Below are 20,910 nucleotides of genomic sequence, written 5' to 3' on the forward strand. Positions count from 1 at the left end.
GTACCAAGATTCGAGCTGGTCAGTCCACTGGAGGGCGCAGGGACACTTCAGAGAATGCTCTTTTGCAGAGCAACAAGGAGAGGTCGAGAGTGATTGGTCCCACCTCTCCAAGGGGTTGAAGCACTGTTGCAGGTCTTCAGAAATGGAGCGCAAAGCAGGGCTCTACTGGGACAACAGCAGGCTCAGGGTGCCAACCTTTTTCTGTGCGGTTCCGGATAGTCCTTGGTTCTGTTGGGCTCTTCTGGATACTTAGCTCTGTGCACAGGTCGATGCTGATACGCTGGTCTGCATTCAAGACCCGTTCTCATATCCACAATTACAGGGAGTGCTTGCACCGAGCTGGCCAATGAGGACATCTGCCCCACTCATGCAGCCAGTAGTAGTCCAATCAGACACCACTGTGGCTCTCATGACTAGTGCACACGAGACATCCTAGCACCAGTAGTGTGGATTGGGACCAGACAGTTCTAGCCCACTTCAGCTACACACGTGAAATGTATTAGCCCACAAAAGCAACGGCTTTCGTGGGTGAATGCATGCCCAAATAAAGACTCCCTGGGTCACAATGACCAGGAAGAAGGCCAACGGACAAAAGGTAGAAAGGAGAAAAGAAAAGAACTTGCGGCACGACTATGACTGATACTAGCCATAGCCATGCGATAAGCGCGGCTTGGCACAGTAAAAGTTCATAAAAATACATGAAAAAGCTTCTGATGCGACCAGTCTACTCCTAAGCACTTTATCCAGTAGGCAAAAAAGTTACTTACCAACTGCTAACGTTCTTTCGATTGGATGTTCCTCCAATGTATTCCACATCTTTGAAATGTAATGTTCACAGGTATGTACTTTGGAAACTTTTTTGGCAGAGGGCATCCTGCGTCGATGGCGCCGAGTTGATGTCCCTCTAAGGCCTATGTCGAGGGCGACGTCACTGGATGTTATAAATAGGACGCATGGCGCCCGTAGTCTCAGTTTATGTTTTTTCCTCCATAACGTGTGACATGCACATATCCAATGCCTGCTTGACTGCACATAGCCTTGCGGAAACGTAAGCTGCAATCGCATAGGAAATTCTCCAGAGGGGCAGACTGGGAGGGCGATGTGAAATACGTTGGGACGAACATCTAATCGAAAGAACTTTACCAGTTGGTAAGTAACTTGTTCTTCGAATGCATTGTGTCCTCCAACGTATTCGACATCTTTGACAGACTCCCAAAGCAGTACCAGAAAATGGAGGAAAAAGAATTTAGAGTACCCAATCAGATGACGGAATAAAGAACTGCCTTACCAAAGGCCATATCTTGACCATGGATCGTATCCAGGGAATAATGTTTAACAAAGGTGTGGATAGAAGCCCATGTGGCTGCATCACAAATATTCCTAATAGGAACTCCCCGTTGGAGGGCTGTGGAAGTAGCCATGCCCCTAATGAAATGAGCTCGCAACCCTTCAGGAGGGTCCTTACCCGTCAATCGGTAACATTCAGTAATGGTGAGGATAATCCACCTGGACAAGGTCTGTTTGGTAACAGCCTGGCCCAATCGGTGTCCAGCATATCCCGCTGTCATGAGCACTGCTCCCGAGAAGCCAAGCATCCCCGGAAGCAGGCTCACGACCCTCGTCCCCTGCTCCAGCAAACCCCTATTGGGGCCCTTTGGACCATGTCCTGGCGCCTCTGGCGCCAGGCTCATAAGGAACCTCAGTCCCGGCGCCAGGGGCGCCGGGCTCATAATTCTTACAAAGGTGCTTGGGTGGACCTACCTGTAGCAGACCATGCTGCATACTCACCTTTGCAAATGCTGGCAGGATGAAGTCCCCAGCCTTCTGCTGGGAGGAACTATTCCCTGAACTGGGACTACTTTCTTACCTGGGTGGGGCTGGTGCCACTCCTTAGCTCTGGAACACAGGAACTTTTTTACCTGGGCGAGGCTGAGGAAGAAGACACCCAATCACTCCGACACTATTTAAACCACGCCCGATTGGGAAAACGTGCTTCGCGTTATTCTGCATCTGCAGCAGGACGCTCACCGAGTCAGCTCCAGCATTCCAGTGACATCTCCAGCTTCAGCTCAGCAACCTGTGGAAGAAAGACACGAGAACTATACTTACCATCCAGGAATCCAGACACCGGCAGAACCTGCAAGCAAAAGAAACATAAGGTTAGCAAGTTGCAACACGTTCGCAGCCGCGCTCGCTTACCTGATCCATCGGTGCTTTCACGGATTCTTTGCGGCCTTCTCTTCAGCAGCCTAACGGCACCTGTAAAGACAAAGAACATTGTTAAGTAGGAATCGGGTGAAGGCGGCCGCATTTACTTTTCTTACCTGCTTTTGTGCGCGTATTACGATCTCTTCAACCGCAGCAGCCCGGCACCTGAAAACAAGAAAAGACATTATTTAAGTGCCATTAAAGACTGCAAGAAAGCCTAACACTTACGTGTTTCCCCACGTGCATCCGCGACTGGGAAAACGCCTGCAAGGTCCCGACACCTGCAAATAAGAAAAGAACATTGTTAGAGGTGCTATAATAAGGTCACAGATCATTATACTCACGTACTTCGCACGTGCAACGGCAATGGACGAACAACACCCGCAACATCTCAAGACCTGAAAACAGAAAACAAGGGACATTATTGAGGTGTCATTGAAATTCCCATACCTACGTACAACCGCACGTGTCGCGCTCTCAGTGACCACGCCCTCAGCATCCAGGCACCTGAAAAAGACAATGCAAAAACTTCATTAAAGGTGCCCATCTCTTCAAGACTATAAGCTCTTTATACCTACTGGCATCCGCTCGTGCAGTAACGGCGGCATCACCTTTTGCCATCTCAGCACTTATGCCACTACTAAGGCGACAAAAGACTTTGAGGACCTCCAGTGACGTAACTGGAACCCACGCACCCCTGCATAAGTCGCAGGATGGAGAGCCCAGCATTTATACGCCTAAGGTGAGAGCTCACCAGGACATTGGACTTTCGGAGAGTTAGCGATTAGTGAGGAGGAAGTCCAGCCAAACGGTCATTAACCCTTTTTTTCTTCCGCCTGCAGAAACCTTACCCTGCAAGCCAGACGGTCAATAAGAGGAAGCCCAATCCAGAGAGTCATCCGAGCTCTACGCTTCTCAATTGAAGAGACTATAACAGTTCAGCCGGGACCAGCGCCTCCGTGGGAATCAGGTGAGCGTTACACGCACAAAGAGTTGATCGTCCACTCTGACCCTGGACATCCTAGAAACATAAAAGCTCAGAGCTCTCCTAGGGTCCAACATATGGAGTCGCTCCTCTTCCTTACCAGGATGAGGAGGAGGATAGAAAGATGGAAGAATCCCTTTCTGGCTTAAATGAAATTCAGACACTACCTTAGGTAGAAAGGAAGGACGTACCCTCAGTACAACCCTATCCTTGTGGGACACAGGATAGGGTTGATGAAAGGGTGACTTAGATGAAAGTACCTGCAATTCACTCACTCTGCGAGCGGAAGTAACCGCAACCAAGAACACCATCTTGAAAGACAATCTCAAAGGACAAGAGTGCAAAGGTTCAAACGGAGCATCCATCAGTAATTTAGATCCCAAACCGGCACCTGGAAAGGGGATGGCGGGTACACATTAGTGAGCCCTTTAAGAAATTGGGAAAACAAAGGAATCTTAAAGAAAGAACATTCTTCAGACGAGCGCTTGAAGATAAACAGCGCCTCCAGGTAACCCTTAATGGTTCCCACTTGCAGGCCCCTGTGGGCCAAAGAAAACTAGAAAGACAAAACCACGGGAATGAAACACTGAAAAGGATTAACATTTTGTCCTCTGCACCAGCCACAAAGCTTACGCCAATGGTACAGGGATTGCGTTGCTGGCCTCCTGGCTGAAAGCAACACCTCCACCACGTCATCCGGGAGGTCCCAATCCTTACACCTCAACCTTTCAGATACCAAGCGTGAAGGTTGAGAGTTCTGACCTCTGGATAGAGAACCTGACGACCCGGCCCCCATCGCGCAAGAGCAGATCCTCTCGGTAAGGAAGATGGCGTGGAGGACGGATGGACAAGTCTAGAAGGTCTGGGTACCGCGCTCTCCTGGCCCAATAAGGATCATGTGGGATCCAAACTTCCGTAACCTCCTTAACACTTGAGGAATGATGGGGAATGGAGGAAACGCTTACATCAGTGGGAATGACCAATCCACTAGGAATGCGTCTCCTAAGGCTCCACTCGGAGGAAATTCCCTTGAGTAGAATCTCGCGCACTTCCGGTTGGCACTGGTGGTGGAGAGATCCACTTGTGGGGTTCCCCAAAGGGCGAAGATCTACAGAAGGACTTCCTGAGCCAACTCCAACTTTTGAGAGATCGTACTCTGCCAGCTGAGAGCGTCCGCCCGAGCATTGTCCTCTCCGGCCAGATGAACTGCCGAGAGAGAAATTTCCTGCTGGATTGCCCGGAACCACAGCTGCATTGCCTCTCTGCACAACGGGAGTGACCATACCCGCCCCCCCCTTTTTTGTTGCGGTAATGCATGGTCACTGTGTTGTCTGTCATGATCAGGACACTCTTTCCCAGCACAGACGGCAGAAAAGCCTTCAGAGCCAGCCTGATGTTCCTCAGGTCCAACAGGTTGATGTGGAGTTTGGACTCCGACGGAGACCAACGACCGCTGGCGGTCAAGTCTGCGGCATGAGATCCCCAACCCATGAGGGAAGCGTCCGTCACTACAGTCACCTCCGGCCATGGTGCCAAAACGGCTCCCCCTTCATCAGGTTCCCCTCGTTGTCCCACCACAGAAGATCCTGGGAGACCGAGATTGGAATCTGAACGGGATTCAACATCTTGCCCGAGAACTGTGACTACTGCATCTTGAGGACCCATTGCAGGGATCTCATCCTCAGCCTGGCCTCGGGCACCAGAAAAATGCAGGATGCCATGAGGCCGAGCAACCTTAAGAATTCGAAAGCCGGGAGATACTGGGCATGTTGAAACTTGTCTACCATCTGCACAATGTGATGAGCCCTTACCTTGGGAGGCGAGCACTTCCCCCATGGACGTGTCCAACACAGGCCCAATGTACTGGAGATGTTGGGGAGGTGTCAGATGCGACTTCTTGAAATTGAGGGAGAAGCCCAGCTTGTGGAGGGAGCGACAGGTGAGATGAGGTGAGGTGATCCACTGCTTGCTCGGGAGAACGCGCAGTGATCAGCCAGTCGTCCAAGTAGGGGTAGACATGAATCCCCCCTCGTCGCCTGAGGTACGCTGCCACCACCACCATTAGCTTGGCTCAGCCGCAAGAGAAACAATTCCACAGAGTGTGTGAAAATCTTGCCAAGACACAAGTGGAGTTGGCCGATTTCAGCGCCATACTCTCCGCAGAAAACACCTTGCGTGCCCAACCGTCCAAGCGTTTGTCGCCCCTATCAGGAGGGATGGTAGGGTACGCCGCCTGCCTCGAGGTGGCCGTAGCCGCCCGAACCACCAAACTCTCGGGAGCGGGGTGAGATGAAGGGTAGCTGGGGTCGCTACCGGAAGGGCAGTATTTTTTAGTTAACGATTTGTTAACTGCCGGAAGAGATTCCGGGGTCTGCCAAGCAGCCGCCACCCTTTTCTGCAAGGTCAAATGAAAAGCTAACACCGGGTCAGAGGATGGACCTTGATCCAAAATATCTGTCAAGTCATCCTGAACAAAAGCTTCAGGAGGAATGGACCAACCAAGATATTCTGTGACCCTAGCCATCAGTCTCCTGTAGGACGACTCAGCATGAGCCCCAGGCTCAGGCTTGCCAAATTCCACCTCAGGAGAAGTGTCTAAGCCACTGGCATCATGAAGAGATTGCCTTAACTCTTCCAATTGACTATCCCCTGAAAAGACAGGAGCCACATCAGGCTCAACAGGGTCAAAATCTAAATCGGACCTCTCCTCCTCTTCATAGATGTCATCCAGAGGGAGGTAAAAGTCCTGTCTCTGGACAGCCGAGGCTCTGGAGTCCTTAACACGCCTTACAGACTTGGAAGTAGCCTTCCCTGGAGGATCCACCATACCAGGGACCTCCGATGGCAAATCCCGGGCAAAAGGCCCCGGAGGAGTCGAGGGTGCCGATGGCTTCGGCTTTGAGAGCGCCGACGGCTTCGGCGTCGACAACGGTGCCCTTAGCAGGTTTCTGCGGTCTCGCTGGGGACGAGGACTGAGACTTGGAAGCACGTTTCTTGCGACCATCCTGAACCTTGTCCGCACAGGACCTCGAAGGTTCCTGATGAAGATTGCGCCGAGGACCTGAGCCTGAAGGCGCACGATCCACGGATCGAGACCATTCCTTGCTGGCTTCATTAGAAGGCTCGGACGGAACTGTGCCCTGCGATTGGAAAATCGCCAACATCTGCTCCCTGAAGGCAGCCCATTCCTCCGGACTCAAGGACTTTGTGGAACAAGCCACTTTCCTCACGGCTCCATCCTCTGAGGAAGACGGGGAAGGCGACTGGTGACTGCGCTTCCTAGAATGCCAAGATGATGACGACGAATGGCGTGAACCACTCCGGGACCAAGCCAAGAACCCCGGGACTCCTTCCGACATGGAGAGTCGCCCCTCGGATCGTCGGTGGACATATCCTTGTACTTAGATTTACGGGACTTACTCGGTTTAGAACACCTACCTACCTGAAGCTTTCCCTTACGCTTCCGCAAGGCCTTAGCAGTCAGTGACTGGCATTTGGAACAGTCGTCGGTGTCGTGAATCTAGCCCAAGCACCACAAACAAATGCGATGCGGGTCGGTAATCGACATCTTAGACTTGCAGTCCCGGCAAGTCTTGAAGCCAGACCGGAGTTGGAGGAGTCGAAGAAGACGACATATTCATGAGGAATACACAAGGGGTGGCGAGCCTCCGAAGCAAACACGTTTGCGTAAAAAAAAACAGAACTGAGGCTACGGACGCCATGCGTCCCATTTATAACATTCGGTGACATCGCCCTTGACAGAGGCCTTCGAGGGACATTGACCCAAAGCCATCAACACAGGACGCCCTCTGCCTAAAAAGTTTTTGAAGTACACAGCTGTGGACATTACATGTTAAAGATGTGGAATACGTTGAATCCTTTCGAAATCCTTTGTGGATGACTAGGACCCGAAAACGCAAGGACACAATTGCGTGGTACTGTAATGTACTTTGTGCAATGAAATACAGTTGCCAAAAGTGGCAACAAAGTCATAAGACTAAGAGAAGAACAAGTTACTTACCAACTGGTAAGGTTCTTTCGATGGATGTTCCTCCAACGTATTCCTCATCTTTGACATGTAATGTCCAGCTTTGGCTGCTTAGGAAAACGTTTTCGGCAGAGGGTGCCCTGCGTTGATGGCATTGTGTCAATGTCCCTCGAAGGTCTCCATCGAGTGTGGTGTCATTGTATGTTATAAGTAGCACGCAAAGCACCCGTTGGCCTCACTTCTGTTCCCCCCCCCCTCGTTTTACCAAAGTTGACCGTTAGTACATGCAGACAGTAGTCAGCCTTGTTGGAATGAAAGCTGTAATAGCATGGGAAATTCTACAGAGGGGTAGGATGGGAAGGCAATGCAGAATATGCTGGAGGAACATCCAGTCGAAAGAACGTTATCAGTTGGTAAGTAACTTATTCATCAAATGGAGTGTATCCTCCAACAAATTCCTCATTTTTGACAGACTCCCAAAGCAGTATCCAAGACTGCAGGAAGGTGGAGAATTTAGATTTGCCAATTGTCACAGGGCAGAATAAAGTACTGCCTTACCAAAAGTGACGTTCTGAGCGTGGGAAGTATCCAAGCAATAATGCCTGGTGAACATGTGGAACGATGACCATGTTGCAGCATCACAGATGTTTTGAATGGGGACTTCCCTTTGCAGGGCTGTGGAAGAGGCCATAGGGCTGTGGAAGAGGCCATGGCCCTGGTGGAGTGTGCCCTCAAACCCTCTGGTGGGTCTTTGCCCGCCAGTCGGTAACAGTTTGAAATCAGAAGGACAATCCACCGGGACAAAGTCTGTTTTGAAACAGTTTGCCCTAATTTGCATCCAGTATATCCTATAAAGAGCTTGTCGTCCACCCTCAGCTTGGACATCCTAGAGACAAAAGCTTAAAGTTCTTCTAGAATCCAATCTCTTTACTGGGATGCAGTGGAGGATAAAACGCTGGCAGAACTATTTTCTGATTGAGATGGAAGTCCGATACTATTTTAGGTAGGAAGGAGGGTTTAACCCTCAACACAACCCTGTTCTTGTGGAATACAGTAAAGGGTGGCTTTGAAGAGAGTGCCTGCAACTCAATCACTATACGTGCAGATGTTAGAGCAACCAACAATATAGTCTTGAAGGTTAACAACCTCAATGGACATGTGTGCAAAGGTTCAAATGGTGCACACATTAAACATTTTAGAACCAAATTAAGGTCCCAAACTGGAACCTGAAAAGCAGAAGGTGGGAACACATCCGTGAGCGCTTTCAGAAATTGAGTCACCAATGCAATTTTGAAGGAAGAACATTCCTCCGATGAGCGGATGAGGTCCGGGCACCATGTCCTCCTGGCCCAATCTGGGGCAATTAGGATCATATGGCCCCAAACCGTCTCAACCTCCTGATTACTTGAGGAATGACAGGGACCGGCGGAAACGTGTATAGCAGCGGAAATTCCCAATATACCAAACAGGTCTCCTAGAGCTCCTCTCGGAGGAAATTCCCTTGAGCAGTACCTTTCGCACTTCTGGTTGATCCTGGTTGCAAATCGATCTACTTTAGGGGTTCCCCAAAGGGCGAAGATCTCTTGAAGGACTTCCTGAGCTAGTTCCCACTCGTGGCAGACTGTGCTCTATCTGCTCAGAGCGTCTGCCGCCGTGTTCTCCTCCCTGGCCAAGTGACCTGCCGATAGGGAGATTCCTTCTCGAATTGCCCAGTACAAGAGCTGCATTGCCTCTCTGCACAGTTTTTTCCATCATTATCAGGACATTCTTTCCCTGTACAGAGGCAGAAAGGCCTTCAGCGCTAGTCGGATTGCCCTCAGCTCCAAAAGATTGATATGTAGTTTGGATTCTGACCAACGACCACTGACTGTCAGATCATTGGTGTCGGCTCCCCACCCAGTAAATGAGGCATCCGTCACTACAGTCGTCTCTGGCCATGGTTTCCAGAAAGGTTCACCCTTCAGGATATTTTCCTCGCAGGCCCACCACAGAAGATCCTGCCTAACTTTTATCAGTACCTGCAGTAGATCCGACATCCATCCCGAGAATTGGGACCATTGTGTTCTGAGAGCCCACTGTAAGGATCTCATTCATAGACAGGCTACTGGCACCAGGTAAATGCAGGATGCCATGAGGCCGAGCAACCTTAGGAATTTGAGGGCCGGGAGACAGTGGGCATTCTGAAACTTTACCACAATCTGGCAAATGTCTTGAGGGCGGCAAGCACTTTCCCAAGGACGTGTCTAAAACAGCCACAATATACTGGAGCTGTTGGGAAGGTGTCATGTGTGACTTCTTGAAATTGAGGGAAAAGCCCAGTCTGTGTAGGAAGTGGCAAGTAACGCTGAGGTGATCCAAAGCTTGTTCGGGAGAATTGCCCTAATATGCCAATCGTCCAGGTAGGGATAGAGGTGAATCCCCCCCTCTCCTGAGATGCGCGGCCACCACCACCATTAGCTTGGTGAAGACCCTCGGGGCAGAGGTAAACCCGAAAGGCAGTACTCAAAACTGATAGTGCGAGCTGCCAACGGCGTAATTCAGGTATTTCCTGTGCTTGAGATGGATTGGCACATGAAAATAGGGATCCTGTAGGTCCAATGACACCAACCAATCCTGTAATTGGAGGGCTGGAAGGATTTGAGAAAGTGTGACCATCTTGAATTTGTCCTTCGTTAGGAACTTCTTCAAGTATCTCAAGTCCAAGATGGGTCTCAGTCCTCAGTCTTTCTTGGGGATCAAAAAAATATGGGGAATACCAACCCTTGTTCCTCTTCGCTACATGCACTGGTTCTATAGCATGGTTAATATTTCCTGCACAAGGAGCGGATCTGGAGCGGATCTGGAATCCTCAAATAGTGTTTCCCTGGTGGGTTGGTGTGAGGCTGCGTTATGAATGGTAGGCAGTAACAGTGGGCTGTTGTCTCCAGAGACGACGCATCTGAAGTAATGGCTTGCCATTCTTCGAGATGCTGAGACAGTCTGCCCCCCACCGGTGACACGTGATGCAAGCTCTCAAAGTGGTTTTAAAGTTATTGCTGCAGCCGCCGATGGCAAGGTAGCTGTAGCTGGAGCTGGAGTTGGCTTGGCACCTCTACCTTGTCCACCACGAGTGAACTTCCGTTGGCTTCTTTGACTGGCCATTCCTCTCGCCTTTCCAAATGAGGAGTAGTAGCGAAAAGATCACCCCCTCCACGGGTGTCCTGCCGGACGAAAAAGGCTGAGGTTGCCTAACAGCGGCTCCTAAAGATTTGGCAGCCACCTTTGAGGTCTGCAACCTCTCAAGGCTCTTGTCAGCCTTGCTGCCAAAAAAGTGAGAACCAAATGGCATGTTGAGAAGACAAGCCTGCACATCCGGTGCAAAACCCGACTTCCGCAACCATGCAAATCTGAGCATCACAGTGCTCGTGGCCATGGACCTGCTGATGCTATCAGCAGTGTCCAATCCAGACTGAAGGGACTCGCACATGGCTTCCTTGCCATCCTCAATAGCCAGGAAGCCGTGCCCATCTGAAATATGCTCTGTCGCCATGGATATGCACTCCCACAGAGTGTACGTAAATGTTGCTAAGGCATGCGGTCATGGTCATGCAGTCAGGGGCACATGCATGCAGGGGTCGCATGCACAGGAGACCTGGGTGGACACTGTCCTGGCGCCTTTGGCGCCAGGCTCATGAACAAAAGTAAACAAGAACATCCATTTAACACCAAAATGTTTTTATTATGGACATAGCACTTCAGATGCATTACATTGAACATTCCATCCATTAAGCAGCCCTAAGTGTACTCTTGTGTGTGGCTGCTAATGGATTGCCTTCGCACTTGCTCACTCTCTAGGAGTGGCAGGGTGTGGCTGGTAAGCTGGCCCTAATGGGCGTGCCCACGATCTCAGCTATATAAGCTGCCCCAATCCTCAAGACAGATGCGTTGTTCTGCACTTGCAAGCAGCGTAATGCTCACTGTCGCCTGAGGTCAGACTTACCTTTGAAGATCCTGCTTCCTGGACATCCTGCTTCCTGCCAGCATACTTACCAACTGGGGGAAGCTGTCCGTACCTGTGCATCTCTTCGGCAAACCAAGTATTCATCTTTACACTTTCCGGAACGCCGAAATCTTCATCTTGGCACCGCAGCACGACACGCTCCATCGTTGACAGCAGCGCCTGCAAGGAAAAACAGAAGACAAGGTTAGACATCGAATAAACAGTCAGTTTAAGATTGCGCTTCACCATACTTCACGCTTTTCTTTAAACCATCACTTACCTGCTGTCGAACATTGCGGTAGCATTCATCTTCCATCCGGCCGTGTCTCACAGCTGCATTGAGGCCGCATTTCCATCTAAGGGAAGAAAACCAAAGACGTTATTGCAGGCATAAATAGGAGCAACATATAAAGACATTAAACAGAACGAACAGCATCACAAGAGCTCAAGAAAGACTTACCAATCATAAGGAGAAGCATAGTCGCACTGGACTGGACTAATCCTTATCATCAGGGATCAGTGAAGGAACTAGATCCCATTCGACGCGCCCCTGCCAGAAGTAGCAGGACGGAGAGCTTATCTTCCATAATTTACAGGTGAGCTTTATGGGCCGGCGTATGCTCACAGAAACCGTACTTTGGGGTGAAGGGTTCGAGAGGTACAACAATCACAGATTGGCACACTTATTTCCACGCAGGAGCAGTATCACCGCTCACAGCTTTTCTACTGAGGAAGAGGCCTGAAGGGGGCGATTCAAGTTCAGGGATGGCTGCAACCGTGCCCAAACGCCTCTGCAGAGAAAAGGTGAGCGTAACACACATGTGGAGTTAGCCAACTTCAGGGCCATACTCCCAGCTGAAAATACCTTTTGTGCCCATCCATCCACGCGCTTGTCGTCCTTAGTCAGAAGGGATGTTAGGGTATGCTGCCTTGTTCGAGGCTGCCTGGACCACCACTCTCCGGAGTGGGGTGTTTGGACAGGTAGCCGGGTTCGCTACTGGAAGGGCGGTATTTCTTTGTAAGGGGCTTGTCCACCAACGGATTGGTGTCAGGGGTCTCCCAATCTCTGGCCATGCTTTTTTGCAGAACCACATGGAAGGGTAGATCTGTAGCTGGACCTTGGTCTAGAATATCAATCAGATCATCCTGATCAAACTGTACCGGGGGTCTAGCACAGCCTAGGTACTCCACTACTCTGGACATCAGTTGCCGGTATGAGGAGTCAGCGTGCTCCCCTGGTTCTGGCCCGGCGAACTCCAACTCAGGAGAGGTATCAATGCCACTGGCATTATGCAAGGTGTCAAAGATCTTCCATCTTGCTCTCTTCTGATATGAGGCATTCCGGTACATTGGGGGTTCCCTACTGAAGCCCAAAAGGGGCATCTTCCCTATCCGATCGCTCTTCCTCCTCAAAAATGGAAAAGAGGGATTTGAAAAAATCCTTCTTTTGCAGAGGAGTGAAGATTTTTTCAGTAGTGCCCACTGGCTTCGAAGGCATCGTAGATTTGGTTGTAACCTTCTTATAAGTTTCCTTAGGCCTTGGGGGCTGAGCTGACACAATCGGTACCTTTGGCGTCAATAGAAGAAGCTACTGGCTCCTTTGACGGTTTTGGCGCAGAGGGCTCGGAGGGTTCAACAGGCTTCGAAAGGGGCGATGATCTCGAACGCTCGCCATGTCCTGAGTGATCCTTGTCCATTCAAGGCCTCGAGGGCTCTCAATGCAAATCACGCTGTCCACCCGGGCTCAAGAGCGCACAAGTTTCTGGTCGAGACCGCTCCTTGGCGGCTTCTACAGAAGGCGCGGACAGAGTCTTACCCTGCTTCTTAAATTTGTTTTAGCATCTCTACATGGAATGCTTCCCACTAAGTGGGTGCCGACTTTTTGGAGGGGCATCTTACCCTCTCGGGGGTACCGCCTGACGAGGACAAAGAGGAAGGCGACCGATGGTGCCTCCTCCTCGATCACTTTATCGAGGATGAAGAATGGCGGGAGCCACTTCATGACCTTGAATGTTTTTTATCCATCTTACGCCGAGGAGAGCAGTCTCTCGACTTGGAGGTCGAAGACCAATCAGGTCGGGTTTTACGGAGCTTAGATATCTTGCCTACCTGCAACTTCCCCTTTCGTTCTCGCAAGGCCTTTCCTGTCACAGCTTCACACTTGGTACAGGCATCAGTATTGTGGCATTCACCCAGGCACTAAAGATATAGACAATGAGAATCGGTGATGGACATCTTGGAGCCGCACTCCTTGCATTTTTTTAATCTGGAACGAGGGGTCGTCAAAGACGAAGACATATTTATAGAAGGTAACTGCTCAATTGAGGTAACTATTCAATCAAATTGAATGAGGCGTGCCGAGTTTCAAAGCAAAAACGTTTGCGGAAAAACGGAACTGAGGCCAATGGGCGCAGTGCGTGCTACTTATAAAATTCGATGACGTCACCCTCGACAGAGACCTTCGAGGGACATCGACCTGACGCCACTGACGCAGGGCACCCTCTGCCGAAAAAGGTTTACGAATCAGCCAAAGCTGAACATTACATGTCAAAGATGAGGAATACGTTGGAGGACACAATCCATTCGAAATCACGTTTCTCAGTGCTGACAGTCTGAAGGGCATGTCACTTTCCCCATAACGATGAGCGAAAAGCCAGTAGAGTGCATCTGAAGACCCACTGACAAAAGTCAGGACAGAACTGAAACAAAAGCAAAATGTTTGGAGGGTCCAAAACTAAAGAGGTAAATTAGCAGCAAGTGAAATTTTCCCTAACATTCGCCACTCCCAGACTTAGGACAGGGGGAGTTAATCCACCCCTGGATGAGTCTCATGTTCAGGTCAGTTAAACATTCTGGACAACCCATCAGCATTGCTATGTTGGACATCTGGCATATGCTCAATCGGGAAGCCAAAGCCCTGGAGGATAATGGACCACCTGAGCAATTTAGGATTCTCACACTTCATGTTCATCAGCAGCTTTAAGGGCCTATGGTCAGTCTGCACAGTGAAGTGGGTCCCTTTGAGGTCGGGCATCAGTTTCCTTAGGGCCCTTCACAATAGAAATACATTATTTTTCTACTCTAGACCTCCTGAGCGCTCTGTCCATAAGCTGGCGACTGATGAATCCAGTAGGGTGTTCCCTACCTTTCTCATCCAGCTTTGATAGAACTGCACCTATCCAAGTGTCTGCACAATAAGAGATTCCTGAGAACAGGGTTTCTTTTAAGCCTTAGAAGGCCTTCTCACACTCTTCACACCAAGTTACCTTCTTGGGTTTCTTTGGTTTAGTGAGGGGGGCAGCTACGGTGCCAATGTTTGACATGAAAAAAGTTTGGGGGGTGGGTCACAAATATAGAGGTAAATTTGCAGTAAGTGAAATTTTCCCTAACAACCAAATGTGTAACTAGTGAATTATACAGAATTAACAAAAAGACTATAAACTGGTATATCACCTGAACAATCTGGTCCAAATAAGATAATAGACCTGAAGATATGAGACTTGTATATATGTAACCGAAAATTACTTGTGAAAAATACAAAGTTAACTAAAAGCTTGTAGGCTGGTATGCCAGCATAACAATCTGGTCCACATTTCATAACAATATCTAGACTAAAAAACAGTGTAAAAAATGCTCTACAAATTATCATATTAGAGTACAATCAATAAGTCTAGGTATTGAGTTGCAATCGGATGACAATTGGATAAATTATAAAAACAGATGTATACACTCATGTGAAGCGATACATGTCACCAAATAAAGACTTTAGATGTAATATTTGAAATGAAAGACCTCATTCATGCATTTCGGCATGATTAGGTCACCACCTTTTTATGGATTTCGTACTATTTCTAGCATCATGAATCGCATCTGTGTACTGGAGTGGGGCTATTCTAGGAAATTACATGTTAATGGAGACTTTACATTTCGAGGCCTAATGTTGGATTTGTGCTCCACCCATCTTAACCTGGCCTTTCTGCTGATCTGACCCACATATAATATGCCACAAGGGTATTTGATAGCATAAATCATATTCTGGGTGTTATATGTTGCATAGCCTCTTAGTTTAATCCTTTCTCCGGATGGAGGATGGTGCACAATATTGCCTCTCTGGATGTTACTGCAATTACAATGTCTGGGCATTGTGCATTCTCCAGTATTGCAAAAAGGTCCATGTCTCAATGACCCCATTCTACAAACACGTTGTGTAAAATGTGCTCGTGCAAGTGCCACTCGTGTTCTATGGTTAGCTGCACGTCTCAGCTGAGCATGTCTGCCAGAAGATTGTGTTCCCCTGGTACATGTAAAAACAAAGAGGTGATGGCTGGAAGGTTTAGAATGAATCTTAACCTCTGGCATTGCTCTGGGCAACCCTCCAGACCATCGTTCTTCGCCTGCCAAGCCATTACAGAAGGGGAAAGACCATATGCAAATTAGACTTGGCCCCACCCCAAAAGGGGTAGTCCAGTCCGAGCTGCTACGTCACATCCCTTCTGCACGAGACCACAAGCATGACTGAAAGGAAGATATTTAGGAAGAGAGAGTATTTTGGCCCAAGGCCCCAGAAGGCCTTGTGGACAATGCAGAGGGTTTTGAACTTGATCCTTGCAGTCACTGGGAGCCAGTGTAGTGATTTCAGTCCTGGAGAGATAAGGTCCCTGGGCTTGAGGCCAAGTAAAAGTCTTGCAGTCCTGTTCTGGATGAGTTGCAAAGGGCGGAGAGTAGAGGCAGGCAGATTTAGATAGAGGCTGTTACAGTAGTCCAGCTTCGAGAGACCCAGGGCTCTACTGTGAGCTTCTGGGGGAAGGAGAGGAAAGGAAGGATACCTCTGAGGAGGTGTAGCTGGTAGTGTGACTTCTTAGAGACGTCGGATATGTGAGGAGAGAAGGAGAGTGTGGAGTCGAAGATGACCTCGAGATGACCCCCGAGATGACCTATAGGCCGCAGAAGAGGTGATTCTTTTGCGCAGGGTGTACAGTTTCTTGTAGTCTTTATCAGGAGGATATTCAGATGAAGAAAGGCGAACGCTTGCATGTTTTCTAGTCATGATAGCAACCAGGGAGTCTGGGACAGAATGGGCGAGGATATACAGTGGATCAGAGAGTGCTGGGCGAAACATCTTTTCGAACCGTGGATTTACGACCCATGTAAGGGAAGGTGTAATCAAAGAGCGGGCAAGCTGTCTTTTAATGAAATTAAGAAGCGGGATGGCTTGGCTGATCGGAACATTTTCCTTGAGGATGTCCCGTATGAAGTCTGAATCTGGCACCGTCTCCTGCACGACAATCTTAAAATGGTCACCTGCTTTCCAAAGGATAGTGTTGAAAAGAATTTGATCATCAATAGGGGAAGCCTCCTTGGGTTGGGATACAAGAGGGGCATCCAGAAAGACATTATCGGGCTCAGCCTCATGAGCAGGGGAAGCCGACCAATTACCCTGGTCATCTACAGAAATCAAAGCATCTGGTTTGTGAGAAAGAGTTTTGTGAGCCATCATAACTGTGATGCAGCAAAAGCTTTTGGAGAGACAGGGCCTTCTAGTCCTTTCTTGTCGTACCACTTCTCTGCATGCGTTTTCTCTATGTTTTCGGCCACTAAGGTCAAGCCTGCACCTATGGCAGTGCGGCTCTTTATGTTTTCCTCTTGGTGAACACCACCAATGGGATACCCTTATTACACCCATGGGTGGGGGTACACCCTTGTACCTCTTATGTGTGTTTATGGGAACCTGTGTGTTACCCACAAAGCAGGCTATAGGCTGGTGGCATCAACATGCTGACTTGGCAATGGCTCTGATTGCCCTCCCTTTTTGGAACACCCAGGCCCTGCCATAGGAATCAATGGATTCCTGATAGAAGGCAATTTGGCCACTGTGGACTCAGTTTCTATTGCCTTTTACCTTGTTTCCCAAAGTTCTGGCTGTTGGGTGGAAATATCATGTATGGCTCTGGGCCTGCTTCCTGTCAGACTGACTGGAGTATTCCCACCCAGGAGCTGTGTGCTGTGGGTACACCCCTGGGTGAGAGAGACCTGTGTGAATGGAGTCTGAAGTTAACACACATTCTGTGTTATGTGTGTCTGGTTTCTGTTTGTTACAGTGCCTCAGAAATCCCTGACTGAAACTGACATGAATGCAGTGTAGTGTGCTGAAAGGCTGGGTGCTTACCCAAATACACATTCTTCGTTATGGGTGTCTGGGTGGAGTGAATGGCCTGAATGCCTAACAGCCTGACTGTCTGCCTGCATGAATCCTTCTGCATGATTGGTTAACTGAGCCTGAGTGAATGGGGACCAAATGCGTATAACAGGGGACCTCTCACTCACCAATTTATTCAGAAGCTGAAGTCGAAGCTGAAGCAAGAGGAAATTGTTCCTTGACGCTCAGCTGGAGTTGTGTCTCACTACTATATAAAAACCAGTCTGTATGAATGTCTGGTTGCTTCTTTCAACAGGGTCTGAGCGTCCTCTATCATCTCCCCTCCTTCAGGCAGATTATTAGCAACTTTAGAGATCACAGCCCACAATATGGGAAACTCTGGGCCAAAGTGCAAGTGGTGTTTACCGCCTTAAGGTGAGGCTGCCCGAGTTGAATATCTTGCCCCCCACCTCCCATTGCCTCTCACATCTTACTCGCCACATCAGGTGGGAGATTCTATGTCAGACGTGGCAAATTGGGCAACCAAACTCTCTGGAGTTGGATGGATTGGAAGGTGCCAGCCTAGATCTTCACACTAACTCCCTGTCTAGCAAGGATTTTAGTCAGATTAAAAGGTAGAAGCATCTCTTCCGGTAGTCCTTTGTCTAAAACTTCTGTGAGTTCAGTCTGAATAGTAAGAATCAAAGGGGCGGCTAACCCGATGACTCCACCACCTTTACCATCGCCTTCTGAAAGGCTGCGGCCTACATTAAGTACATCTTTAGCACAGTATCCGCAATAACAACGTTGCCATTTCTCAATTCGCCAAGTGAATCTGGATTCGCCAGTGAGAAGGGCTCTAGATCAAAGGGGATTTGATCACCTATTTGGGCCTTCTTGGTTTTGTGTTTCTAAAAGGACACGCTGCTATCGATGGTGAAGCCTAAGGATTTAGCTGAATCCAAAAGTTGCAGATTAAATCTTTTAAGCCACATGTTACTGAGCCATTGTTGAAGTTTTTCTTTAGCGGGGGAACCAAGGTGGATGAATTTGGTCTTGGAGAGGTAACGTTATAGGTAAGCAGTCGACATTCCTGATCAGTGGTAGCAGAGAAGTGTAACAGGACAAAGCTCTAATATTATCACTGCCTGCTGCGAAGAGGCACTGGGTGGTATAAATAAATCATTACATTTGCATGAATTACTAAGTGCAAAGTGATACAGATTTATAAAATGCAAGTATTCTAGAGGTAAATTATATTTTTACTTGCCTAAAAAATACCCCTATTGAGACAGGGAATTACATTTGCACTCCCAAAAACCAGTGGCTAATACACAACCATTTTAAAATCTTATCAGGAACCTTGCCTAGTCATAACTTGTCCAGTGCTAAGATTAATCAGTACAAATAATTATCTGTTTCAATTATATGAATGTTTGAAATACAAACTAGCGCAATGCAATGTTTCTGGAAAAATATACTTTTAACTAACCTGTGGATAAGCTGTTCCCAAGCCAGACAGCACTGCAGAAAGAACATCCTTCCCTTTCTCGCCAGAACGGTTAGATACTGCAAGCTTCAGCAGGTCTACTATGACCCTGGTGTCATCTGGTACAAGCAGGCTTGTAAACTCATCCAAATATTGTGGCTCTGGGCCAGATACCTTACTTTGGCTTTCAACATCCTACAGAGAAAATGTAGGAATATTTCAATGAGTACTCTGAAATAGTTCCGAAATGAAAGTAAGACATGTAGTTAACGCAAGAAGTGGCTGTAATCTGGTGTCCCACACATTCAACTCTCCATGCAAGACCAAGCAATAATACACAACTTATGCAAGTAGATTTGCAGTTCTGTTTTAGTTCCTGCTTAACTTGTTATCTAAAACACATTCCCTTGTATTTATAATGTTTTCTAATGCAGGAGTACAGTGATGGATAGATCAATAATTACACTTTAAATCAACAAGACGATAAAAAAAGAATTATATATATATATATATATACACACATATACATATACATTTGTGAAATAAGCCCACTTTAAAATAAAAGAACGCTGCAGTGAGTCAGGAAGCAAACTCCTAAATGGAATCATATAGTAACATTAAGTATGTGATCAGAAATATTTTGGAGATTAACCATATCTTCAAATGAAAATAAATTGACTATATTAATGTCTGTTTAATTACATGCACATTTGTTTCACTAGCCTTAGTTTCAATACGTGCATGCATATAATACAGCCATACATGTTGGGGATCCTCGGATTTAAATTAACACATGCAGGTTGTGTGACTTTTTAAAATCCTTTTCTTCTTTCAGCTAATGAATCCCCGCCGACAGTGGCAATTTTATAATATTTGGAACAAAGTGATGCTTTGGTAGACTTCAGCAGACCGGGAAGGCCAGACATTTGACATTTAAGATGGCGATGGTGCACAACCACGATTACAAGCAAATAACTTAATTATATGCATCATATCTTCACATGTCTAAAATAGAGTGCACTGCAGTATTTACCAGAGTGGTGGGATTGATACTAAAATTTCATCTCAAAGCGCTTTAATGTACAGTTCTCATGAAGAGATTACTAGAGTCCCACCTACGTCTTTAGAATCTGTGCAGTTATAACTAAGAAGAAGAAATTATTTACTGGTAATGTTCTTTCAATCGATTCTTCTGCCACAGATTCCTTAACTTGAAATTATCTATCTGGCGTCAGCTGGGACTGAAAGTTTCGACTGGGGGCAGAGTGATGCTCCACATCTCTCCACTCATTGTGTTCGGTCGTGCCACTCCTCAATTTAAGACGTGACGTCCATCACCCTACTTCAGGGCTACACTACGCACCCTCCTACCTCAGTTCCCCACCTCCCCACCCTTCGAGAGAACACTCATGACAAAGAGAACAGGTCTGAAAAAGAGACATAATAAAACAAAAATACTCTTTTTTTCCAGTGAGTAACACCACCAGCAAAAAGGTGGTCCAAACTGGTCAAATACAAACAACCCGCTTTGTTTTCCAGTGTAAAGCACCATCTTCTTCCTCAAAGTAATTACACACAAGAAGGCGACAAAAGGCACGTCCAACAGACTTTGTGAGCTTCCAAGCGGTGCAAGCTGGGTAGGTGAACAAGAATCTGTAGGAGAAGAATCCATAGAAAGAACATTACCGGTAAGTTATTTCTCATTCAATGGATTGCATTCGCCCACAGATTCCTCATGTTGATAAAACTCTCAAAGTAGGAGGGCCAGAAGCTATACTAAGAAACTCCGTGGCACCTCCCCAGTCCCTCCCCAGTCCCTCTAGAAACGTCCTCTAGAAACGTCCAAGTTGTAATGCTTACGAACGTATGAAGGCATGACCATGTTGCCGCACTGCAAATGTCCCTTAATGGTAACTCCCCTTTGTAATGTTGAAAAAGCGACAACACACCTTTTGATGAATGGGCCCAGAGGATTGACGGCACCTCCTTGACCTGCATTATGTTAACATTGTGAAATACATAGCACAATCCAGTGGGAAATAGTCTGCTTTAAAATGGCCCTACTTAATCTGGATTATGAGAAAATGATGTAAAGCTGGTCGTCCTTCCTAAAAGTTCTCACCAG

At 47.8% G+C, this 20,910-nt stretch overlaps 1 protein-coding gene across 4 annotated transcripts in view; it reads right to left on the bottom strand.

The window, feature by feature from the left end:
- HERC2 (HECT and RLD domain containing E3 ubiquitin protein ligase 2) overlaps nucleotides 1-20,910 on the bottom strand; it is a 2,956,340-nt gene that overhangs the window by 792,314 nt on the left and 2,143,116 nt on the right. For all 4 annotated transcript variants that reach the window (XM_069636605.1, XM_069636607.1, XM_069636603.1 and 1 more), the window contains exon 69: nucleotides 18,789-18,980. In XM_069636605.1, the coding sequence (XP_069492706.1) occupies nucleotides 18,789-18,980 (192 nt within the window). The remainder of the gene's footprint in view (nucleotides 1-18,788; nucleotides 18,981-20,910) is intronic.

The sequence above is a fragment of the Ambystoma mexicanum genome, chromosome 7p, assembly GCF_040938575.1.
Source record: "Ambystoma mexicanum isolate Mex_15411 chromosome 7p, UKY_AmexF1_1, whole genome shotgun sequence".
In the NCBI taxonomy this organism is placed as follows: Eukaryota; Metazoa; Chordata; class Amphibia; order Caudata; family Ambystomatidae; genus Ambystoma; species Ambystoma mexicanum.